The 10604-nt window shown below is 42.2% G+C and overlaps 1 protein-coding gene across 3 annotated transcripts in view; it reads right to left on the bottom strand.

The window, feature by feature from the left end:
* Window positions 1-1070: 1070 nt before the first annotated feature.
* Window positions 1071-10604, bottom strand: part of LOC106953873 (serine/threonine-protein phosphatase 6 regulatory ankyrin repeat subunit A-like) — a 25313-nt gene continuing 15779 nt past the window's right edge. For all 3 annotated transcript variants that reach the window (XM_015042952.1, XM_015042948.1, XM_015042949.1), the window contains exons 8-29: window positions 10167-10274; window positions 9984-10088; window positions 8883-8961; window positions 8653-8767; window positions 8453-8535; window positions 8304-8367; window positions 8064-8132; window positions 7513-7653; window positions 7314-7425; window positions 7204-7230; window positions 7041-7115; window positions 6719-6920; window positions 6520-6607; window positions 6278-6395; window positions 5204-5417; window positions 5030-5117; window positions 4874-4957; window positions 4630-4778; window positions 3930-4012; window positions 3230-3312; window positions 3065-3156; window positions 1071-2988 (exon numbers count right to left, since the gene is read on the bottom strand). In XM_015042952.1, coding sequence (XP_014898438.1) covers window positions 2690-2988; window positions 3065-3156; window positions 3230-3312; window positions 3930-4012; window positions 4630-4778; window positions 4874-4957; window positions 5030-5117; window positions 5204-5417; window positions 6278-6395; window positions 6520-6607; window positions 6719-6920; window positions 7041-7115; window positions 7204-7230; window positions 7314-7425; window positions 7513-7653; window positions 8064-8132; window positions 8304-8367; window positions 8453-8535; window positions 8653-8767; window positions 8883-8961; window positions 9984-10088; window positions 10167-10274 — 2478 coding nt within the window. In that variant the 3' untranslated portion in view covers window positions 1071-2689. The remainder of the gene's footprint in view (window positions 2989-3064; window positions 3157-3229; window positions 3313-3929; window positions 4013-4629; window positions 4779-4873; window positions 4958-5029; window positions 5118-5203; window positions 5418-6277; window positions 6396-6519; window positions 6608-6718; window positions 6921-7040; window positions 7116-7203; window positions 7231-7313; window positions 7426-7512; window positions 7654-8063; window positions 8133-8303; window positions 8368-8452; window positions 8536-8652; window positions 8768-8882; window positions 8962-9983; window positions 10089-10166; window positions 10275-10604) is intronic.

Below are 10604 nucleotides of genomic sequence, written 5' to 3'. Positions count from 1 at the left end.
TAGAAGGAATATCAGGACGCAGAGTCATTTTAAGAGATAAAAGACGTAACAAAAAGAAAAGGTGGTGGATAAAAGATGACGGGAGCTGCTGCTCTATTTGCTGCACTATGATTTGGAGGTGACTGTTTTTTCATAGTTAACATTTTTAACTGAATAAACATAAACATAATAACGACCTTTACATATAATAATAAACATTTCCACATATCATCTCTGATATCCACCGACTCTCAGTTGCGCGTTATGTCAGCTGTTTGGGATTCCCCTCTGTTCTTACGTCACCGCGCTTTCTGATTGGCTACATGTCACATTCAACAGGTTGTGTTCTCGTTCCCAGTCAGGGTAAACCCCACAGGCTGCGATAAAAGGGCCAAGACAACCAAATAGGGTATATTCAGGATTTAGCTGGAACACCAACATGCAGAAGCCTTATCTGACGGTTCACCACCCCTTTCTCATAATTTTTTCTGCCATAATCCAATGGCAGAAAAATTCCGCAATAATAGAGCCGTTCAAAAGAATCGAATCGCTCGTGAACGACGCATCGATACTCTCTCAGCATTTGGCTTCCTTCGATAATAGAAGTTGTCCTGGAATTGTTTTCTTTCCAGTCTATTCAGTTTTTCTTTTCAGTGACCCGGTTTTAAGCCACTTATCCATTATTACTTTTAAACACAAACATTTGGTAAGCTATCTGTATGCGTCGGACATTGAGCTCATGTCACGGCAATTAATAACGGTAGTTTACATGCAGTGATGTGCGGACCACAGTCCGGGGATGACAGTTTGAGAGACTGGTCTACATGCATGATTGCAAGCTCTTTAAGCTAGCCCAGGAGGAGTGAATGCTGTTAGTCAATGATTTAATGCAATTTACCTCTTAATCTACTTTTAATGATTACTTGAGCATACTGTACTGTTTGGTAACTGGGATCAATTTGTATTTGATTGAAATGAAATTACTGTAATGTTTTTTGTAAAGTGCCTTGAGACATCTGTTGTAAATTGGTGCTATATAAATAAAATGAATTTAATTCTGAATTAAATCTCATATTCTATGATGTACAAACTAAATAAAACAATTCTTTTTATTCATCTGTTATTTCATACATATTTTTTTTACAAACAATACACCAAACGGCATCCAACTTGTCTGAACTTTGCATATTTCTAAAAAGGCAATATTTAGTCGTATCTTTATTTCTCTCTCTCTCTCTCTCTCACACACACACACACACACACACACACACTAAAATGCATCCACACACCGTCTCCAGTACAGAATACAAACATGAAGCAGTTACATCATTGCAGGATTCAAGGGTTCGTTCAGCTCGTCAGTCAACAGACGTCTGAATCGTGTGTACAGTAACGAGGTCTGACATCCACCTGCTGTCAGAATCAGCTCAAAGATTTTAGTCTACCTTTAAAAATAAATACGAAAAAAAAAAAAAAAAAAAAAATCAATACCAATGTCATCCTCCTGGGAAAGGTGGCTACCCAATGCAGCATTATTAATGTTCATGAGTAACGGTCATCGGCGTCTACCATGATAGCTCAAAGAACCAAGTTTTTAAAAAAAAACTGAAGTACAGTCAGCTGGTCCCATGAGGTTCTCCCTCCGTTCCCTCTGAGCTTCACTTGATGCTCGTTTGGAGGAAAAACCTTTCAAAAGGGTTAAAAATCCACATACAGTACAGGCTTAACTCATTTAAAAAAAAAAAGAAGGAAATACTGCTGTTAAGTTTTAAAAGATACTGGTCATGTTACTGACCGTACAGTGCTTTCATAGAAGTCTAGTGTTTCTGCTCCGGTATGCACCTCAGGGAACAAAGTACAGAGCCTTGCAAAAGTATTCATACCACTTCAGCCTCTTCACGTTTTGCCATCTTACAACGACAGACTTTTAAGCAATGCAAATGGGGATTTTATGCGACGAAAGGTAGTGAATAGTAATAAAGTAGAAGGAATCGCAGCAAATGTAGAAGCTACATTTACAGAATCATAGTGGAGAAGTTTAACACAAGGTTAGGTTATGAACAGGTACTCCAGTTTCACCATGGAGGTGAACTCTGCAGTTGAGATCAATATTTAACATGTTGGCAAAACATTATAGGAAACAAAGCTGTTGAAAGCTTCGATGGACTGGATGTGGGGTTTAGCACACAGCAGAATAATTGTCCTAAACACAGTCAGAGGTGCCGTTTAATGGTTTAGATCAAAGTGGATTTATTTTCAAGTTTAAACTGAAGTCAAACTGAAACTCTGTAGCAAGACTTCTAAGTATGATCATCACTCTGAATTCCCTTGTTGCTGAAACTGTGCTGTATAAATAAAATTACTTTACCTTACCTTCACAGATGCTCTCAATCCAATCTGATTGAGGTTGCATTATTTCGCAGAGAATAACAGACAAAATGTTCACATAAAATCCCAATTAAATAAACTGAAGTTTGTTGCTGTAACGTGACGAGATCTGAAAAACGTCAGTGGGTAGGAATGCAATTGCAAGGCACTATGTGGGGTTTGTATAAAAGGCTATTTTTAAAATTATTTAAAGGAAGCTTACCCCAAAAAATTACCTGTTCTACATTCGCCTCCCGACCCCCATCTTTCAGTCAGTTATCTATTAAGGCTCCTGAGTGGTTTGGCTAGCCCGCCGGGATCGTGAGGCCGTCTCCAAAAGTCCTCAGTAGGTCTCCGAGTCCGAGTCGTTCAGCTCGTCGTCCGCGGAAACGGAGGACAGCGGCCTCTCTGGCCTGCAGTATGAGGCGTGGTCGGGTCTCAGAGACGGCGGCGTGTCGAACGCAACTCCTTTGGAGATGTGGTTTGAGGTCGGGTGGTGGTTGATCACCGTCTGGGTGAGAGACAAAGCGGGAATGGCGGCGATCGTCACCATGGGGGAGGTGGGCATCATCGAGTTGAGGATGAGGGCCAAGCAGTCGGCGACGTCACGATTCGGAGCACAGGCCAAAGCTGGGGTGTAACCTGAGAACGTGTCGGGAGAAAACACGTTCAACACATCGCTGTTGTACTTGGTGAAATCACTGAGACGGATGCTGACCGTTCTCGTCCACCGCCAAAACGCTGGCTCCTTTCTCCAGCAGCTCCTGGACCACCACCGTCAGCCCCATCCTGGCTGCCACGTGCAGCGGCCTGTAAGAAGAAGACGGTTCAAACGCGTCCAGCCGGAGCTGGCGGCCGCGTCCAGCTTTCGCGAACTACGTACGTCTGGAGAGCAGCATTGGTGCAGTTGATCAGGTTCCTGTCGCTGATTTTCTCGAGAATCAACAACGCGCTCGTTTCATGGCCCTGGGAAGAAGAACAGAAAACAAGGCAAAGCGTTTGTCGAAACCGATCACATCTGCAAAACGACCCGAAAAAGTCTTTGCCGGAGTCCGATACGGCTCCCTCTTTGAGATTTAAGACGGAACCCGACTGAGTTTAGCATCTTTAAGTCAACACAGATGTGCAGCTGCAGTAACGCATGCAACCCTTCAAAAATATGCAGCGCAAACTACAAGCAGCTGTTCATGTTCCTTCTCTTGCTGTTTAGTAGCTTTACCTTTTAGTGTGCGGGGGGGAAAAAAACACAAAAACATCACCACCACTAATTGGAAGTCTGCAACTGGTCCAAATAGATGCTTTTACTCGTCCACCAACTAAACAAAATTTGCTGAGAGCTGCAAAAATCTTCATTCTCTTTTAAATAAAAAAAACTTGCCCACCATATCAAATGTGTTATGTTTGTTTTCTGGTTTAATTAAAGATCCATTTTCAGGTTTTAAAACGAAAACAAAGAGAGACTCAAACATGTTCTTCAATGAAATGCGTTATATTCATGGCACGCAAGAAAAAAAAAAAAAAGGCTGCATTTTGCAATCTAACCATAAAACCAACACAATCACTTTAAAGGCAAAGGCTCTTACTTTGCTACACGCCAGATGCAGAGCCGTGTTCCTGTCTACATCCTGCAGGGACAGGTCTGTTTTCCCACTGCTCACCAGCACCTCTGCAAAAAAATGAACAAAAGGTTATTACGTGTAGCCCCAACATGTCCAGCATCACAGATTGGAGATAAAATCATCACAAATGAACCAAAGAGGACAGTTTCAAATTACTGCTATATGAAATTACTTATTATGGTTATTAATAATGTCTTGTGACAGTATTCTAAATGGCAGGAAGTAAATTAAAACATAATAAAATTTCAGTTTTTTGAGAATTTTCTCACACACACCCGATACACCTGATTGGTCTGAAAACAAAACAAATTTAACCAAAGAAATACTCCTATTTAAATAACTGATGTATAAAATATAAAACCACCTTCACTTCAATTATGCAGATCAATAACTCACCGAGTCATTAGGGATAATAAATATTCATTACATTGAACAAACTGGTTTGGTGTGCCCAGTAAATGAGCTTCCTGCTCAAATAAAATGCTTAAACACAATATAAGTAACCACTTGACTTTCTGTAAGCATTTCTAAATGTTTATTACAACTTTATGACAAAACTGTGCAGATAAAATATCAGGCGTTTTCCAACCCTTGAATACACCTCGCTGAAACGCAAGCATTTTCAACGATTTCAAGCACCCGTACAATCAGCGAGCGCGCTCACCCACGGCGTTGGTCTGTCCGTTCAGAGCCGCCATCATCAGCGGCGTTTTGTGCGCGAGCGCGTCAACGGCGTTGGCCTTAGCTCCGTGGCTCAGGAGAAGAGAAATGCACTCCACGTGGTCAGAAAAGGCGGCGGCGTGGAGGGGGGTTCTGCAATAACGGAGGTTCGTATTAAAGTTTGAGTTCAATCTCAATCACTAATAAAAAAAAAACAAAAAAAAAAACACTTTACATCATTTCCATACCTTCCCTTGGAGTCCGTGGTGTTGACGATGTTTGCACCCAGGCAGTCGATTAGCATCTCGGCCACGCCCTCGTTATCATTCATACTGAAACAGGAAAAGTTTCAGTATGAATCCACACACACGCACATGAGCGTTCAGGAGGACAAATAGTCTTACACGGCACAGTGCAGCGGGCTGAAGGAGTTTCCCTTGATCTTCCTGAACGCCTCGTGATCTAACAAAACCTCCACACATGCGTCGTAACCTGCAAGACAGTAGGGACGGCAGAACATCAATGCTCTGCAGGAAGTTCACGCAGAACAGAGACGTGGGCGTGTTAAATTCCTGTACCGTTGTAGCAGGCCCAGTGTAACGGCGTGTAGCCCTGGCTGTCTGTGAGGTGAGTGAGGGAGGGGGGCGTGGTCTGCAGGAGAGTCCCCAGGACTCCCACGTGGCCACAAGCCGAAGCCAGGTGCAGCGGGGTGCGGCCCCGGATGTCCTTCACACACACGCTGGCCCCTCGCTGGAGGAGGGCCTCCACACACTCATCCTGCCCTGTGGCAGCCTGTGAGATATAGGGGGGGGGAAAAAAGGCTAAATCTTCCATTATATTACAGATATGACACTTAATACAGCTGAATAGTCAATGAGACGAGAACCGAGGTAAAAAGAATTTTTACCAAGGATTTTTTTTGCAGATATTTTAGTTCACTTGAAATAAGACTAAACTAACTTACAAGTAACTTTTGAGCAGAAAAAAAAAGGAAAAAGATATGAGCTTGTTTTAAGTCAATAATTCCTTAATATTGATGAAAAAGCACTGGTTCCACTGGTAGATTATTTCACTTATAAAACAATTTTACCACGGTGTAGGTGAAATAATCTGCCGGTGCAATTTGCACGTTTTTATCAGGATTAAGGAATTACTGACTTAAAACAAGTTCAAATTTCTTGCTGAAAAGTTACTTACAAGTAAGTACACTTGAAATAAGACAGAACTAAGATATTTGAAATACAAATTAGAACAAAACTAGTTGGTTACATTTTGTGTTTTTGCAGTGAAGAAAAAAAAAATCCATATTCCTCAATATGGAATTAGAAGATGACTGTTAAAATTTTGCACATTTTTTATGATTATTTTTGGTTCTACAAACAGGTTTAAACTTTAATAAAGAAAAGTGCATAGCTGTAAAATGGGAAAAAAAAGTTGAAATTTCAGCTGGTATGAATAAATTTCCAACGCCCCCTTCAGACATAAAGTTAACCGTTTGGATAAATAATAAAGACGGCAACAAAATTTCACACACACAAAAAAAACAAACAAAAAAAAACATTTCGTAACAGACGCAAAACCTTTCTGCCATCTACTTCTTTGTCTATTGAAGCTCTGCAATTAGAGTCACAGTATTAGTTTGGCTGTCTCACCCCGCGGTGCAGGGCTGTCCGACTCCAACGGTCCGGAGTCTCCACACAGGCTCCTTGATTGAGCAGAGAGTACACACACTCTGTGTGTCCGTTCAGCACTGCCAACATCAGGGGAGTCCTGTGGGGAAATGATCCGTAACTCATTCAATTATTCTCATCTCCAGACCACATCTGTGAACAAATCAGTCTAATAAAAAACAAATCCAGCCAAAGTCATTTGTTCTCTCTGTGAACACACTCACTGTCTGTTGTTGTCTTGTGCATCCACGTTGATGTGTTGGTTGTTGCTACTCAGAAGCAGGTGCAGGCACTCTGGGTGGCCATTCATAGCTGCAGACAGACAGAAACAGGAAAGTTTCATTTACTTTTCTGCAAAGAGAAACGGCTTTAAAAGCTAGAAAACACAGCCACTTCATTTGATGTAAAGATTAATGACGTTACCTGCAGCATGTAAGGCTGTCTTTTTGTATATATAGTCGCGGGTCATGGGGGAGGCTCCGTGATGGAGCAGCAGGGACGCGCATTCCTGATGGCCCCGGGAGCAGGCTAAACTTAGCGGGGTGCGTCCGTCCGGGCTGCGCGCGTCCACGTCCAGCAGGGAGGCCAGGAGGACGTCCAGCGCCCCGCAGTGTCCGTGGTAAGCCTGATTAAATGAAAAGCAAACACCGACAGATCCAGTTGGCTTTGGAGCACGAAAAAAGGCAACTAAAATCCTGGACGCTCGGAACCAGAAACAAGCCTCTCTTAAATCTTCAAAACTAACCGCCAGATGGAGTGGACTTAGGGGGGCCTGACTGTCTGAGTCCCTCAGGATGTCGGTTCCTGAGGTCTCCATTAACTGAAACACACACATAAAAAAAAAAAGGTTAACATATCAAAGAAGTGACGTGTCATTGGCTCAATAAGCCAGTGAGCTTTCGTCTTACCACATCGAGCGGTCTCACACTTGCGATCTGAAGGGAATAAAAACAAAAACAATGGTGAATATGCACCTGATCTTGAAAATATTTGCACCGACTGCAGGAACTGTGCTCACCAGCTCCAGGCAGAGTGTGCGGCCGTAGGCGGCGGCGTAGTGCACTGCGTTGTAGCCCTGTCTGTCCTTCACGCCTGGGTCCGCGTCGTTCCTCAGCAGGTACTCCACACATCTAGGAAAGACCAAACGGAGTGGTTTTATTTTTTTCTATTGCAAAGACTTCGAATGGGTCGCAATAAAGCGCAAAGACAAAACGTACTTTCCCTCCGTGTCGGCAGCCGCCGCGTAGTGCAAAGGGCTGCAGCTGTTCTGATCCAGATCGTTAACACTGGCCCCAGAGCCAACCAGCGCAAACACACACTGGTAGTTACAGTTGGCGGCTGCGTAGTGGAGCGGAGCCCTGTGGGAAAAATTTAAATCGACACCAGTTAGAACCAGCGACGGCTTTGTAATCTAGATATCGCTTTTCTAGAAATGAGAACGATGCTTAAATTTAGGACTGAAACAATCGAATTAATCATGAAAAAAAAAAAATCTTCAATTAATTTAATAATCGATTAATCATCAACTGGAGTTTTTTTTTTTTTTCTATCGCCAATGTTTTTTGATTGTTCCATTTTAGGCAAAAAAAAATGTTTATTGTGTTATTTAAAAATTAATTGAATCATTTGTTTATTTTCATCTTTTAGTGCATTTCTAAAACTGGATTAAGTAAAAAATATGCAGAATATGCTGATATTTTTATCTGACCAACGGTCAGAATAATCTATGACTAAAATAATTGTTAGTTGCAGCCCTACTCAAATTTACCTGCCAAAGTTGTCCTTCCTGTTAAAGTCAGCTCCTGTGTTCAACAGCAGGTTCAGACACTCCAGGTTTCTGTTTGGAATGACGATGATTAAAACTGACAGCATTGAACAAATGACTCCCAACACACCAAATTCAAAGACATACAATTTTAATACACACACAAAAAAATACATGAACAGGAAAAACAAAACAAACAAACAAAAAAAAAAAAACAACAACACAGTAAGCAGGAATACTCACCCCCCAGCTGCAGCTGCATGCAGACAGGTCCTTCCAAAGTCATCGGGGGTGTCTATGACAAATCCTGTACAAAAATATGCAGTCGGCATCAATTTGGATGTCAAGCGGGTGATTCCGCTGGCAGGAGACGGTGTGAGCAAGACTTGTACCTGAGGACAGCAGCTTCCTGCAGCAATCGGAGAAGCCGCTGAGAGCTGCCAGGTGTAGCGGTAACATCCCGTGAATGCCTCTCCTGAAATAAGAAAAAAACCAAAAAAAAAAAACAAGTCCTTGCAGGCAAACGTCACGTCTAGAACAAAAATCAAATTGTGGGGAAACACACAGATGGCTAAATGTCAGCGCAACTGACTTGGTAGTGTTGGCTCCGTCTTTGATGAGCGACGTGATGATGAGCTCATGGCCGTAGCGGGCTGCGATGTGAAGGGCAGTGTTCCTGCTTCTGTCTTCACAGTCGATCTCGGCTCCTACGAACACAGCAAGGGAAAAGACTCAGATATGCACAAATTATCTAAAAAAAACAAACAACTAATATCCAGATAAATTTTAATCTTTAAAAGAAAAAAAAAAATGAACACTCACCATTTTGAATGAGGGCCTGGGAGCAGGAGAAGCGCCCATGTGTAGCTGCCATGTGAAGCGGAGTCTTACCATCCTTACTCTGGACAGACAAGATGTTTACAAGAACTAAGTTACTATGACTAGTTCTTTGAACAAACATGAAGAAAACTGGATCCCTGGCAGACAACACACACCCACACACACCCACACACATGGAATGCCTGGGCAGCTTTCTGCCTCGGGCAGCCATTCCTCCCCCTGCAACTTGCCATATGGCCGCGCATCTTGAGGCTGTTGAAACACTGGTATCGGTTTCCATCACTGCTACCAGAGTGTTAAGCAAACTGTCATTTCAGCTCTCTGCTCAACACTGAGCAGAACAGACATCATCAGCTCGGTGCCTTGCAAAAGTAGGAAAACATTCCCATTTTGTCACATTACAAAAGCAACAAACTTTATTGGGGTTTTTCAGTGACAGACCAACACAAGGCAGCACATTATTCTGAAAGGGAAGGTTAAGGGTTTGCACCCTTTCCACATGTAGGGTCAGAAATTCTTTGCACAAAAGCCTAAACTTGGACAGAGAGTTGATCTGCACAGTAATATTTAGGTCTTGCCACCTAAATGGTCAGTTGGATTGACCATTTTTGCTTTTGAATGTGCTTCATTACAAAGCATGGCCTGGCTGTATGTGTAGAGTCATTGTCCTTGTACACAGTCGGACGTTCTACTGCACAAAACGGAAACTACGCAGAATGCTGCATTTTGTTTACATGCAAACACAGCTCAGTTTAGCTTACCTTCTGGGTTGTAGGACTATTAAAAAATTAAATAAATAAAAAGCATATTTTGTAACAATTTTGCTCTCCTTTGTGTTGGTCAATCACACAGACGAAAAAAAAAAAAATTAAGTTTGTAATTGCAAGGTGACAAAATGTAAACAAGGCACTTTATGAGCTGCAGACGCTCTTAAGAAGATAAATTTCTATCAACAGCTCACACCCAAACAACATTTGTACAAACCTGCTTCAGATATACAAGCGTAGCGCAAACACGGCGTCCTGGGTTAAGCGCGTGTGTGTTTAAGCATTTGTAAGAAAGTGCATCTAAATATTGACAAACCTTCAAGTTGATGCATGCTCCGTGGGCCAGCAGCAGCTCCTGGCACAGCGCGCCTTGGCGTGAAGACGAAGCGAAGTGAAGTGCAGAAAAGCCTCTCTCGTTTACCTGGGGTAATGTAGCGAAATAATTAAGGGAAACGAGCCGAACGACCCGGCAGCTTCTCTCGGAGTCGTCGGCGCTCACTTGATTTACGCTCGCTCCGGCCTCGATGAGCTCGCCGACCACCACGTCCTGTCCGTTGTAGCAGGCCAAATGGAGCGGCGTGTTGCCATAGGCGTTAACCTCGTTCACCTAAGCAGAGAACAATCTTGTTTAACAAAAAAAAAAAAAAATCAATACTATTTTTAAAGTGCATGTGGTGTAAATCTATTTCAACTTCACTAATCTGAGTAAAGAGCTAACTTTACATAAGGGCATATGCAGGTTTCACCAATTAAAATTTAAGGATTTGTAATACCTCTTTAAGACTATTATAAGACAAATTTCACAGTAGAAATGCACAAAAGAAAATTGCTTATTTTATATAGTAGTACTATCAAGGGTTTTTTTTTTTTTTTTTTTTTTTTTCTTGAGAAAAAGTGTATCAACATCATGGGGGGAAAAAAAGAATGAAAAAAACAG

The sequence above is a fragment of the Poecilia latipinna genome, unplaced genomic scaffold (assembly GCF_001443285.1).
Source record: "Poecilia latipinna isolate Pla-1442-1.1 unplaced genomic scaffold, P_latipinna-1.0 Scaffold609, whole genome shotgun sequence".
Lineage (NCBI taxonomy): Eukaryota > Metazoa > Chordata > Actinopteri > Cyprinodontiformes > Poeciliidae > Poecilia > Poecilia latipinna.
This window is presented reverse-complemented; position numbering and strand designations above follow the sequence as displayed.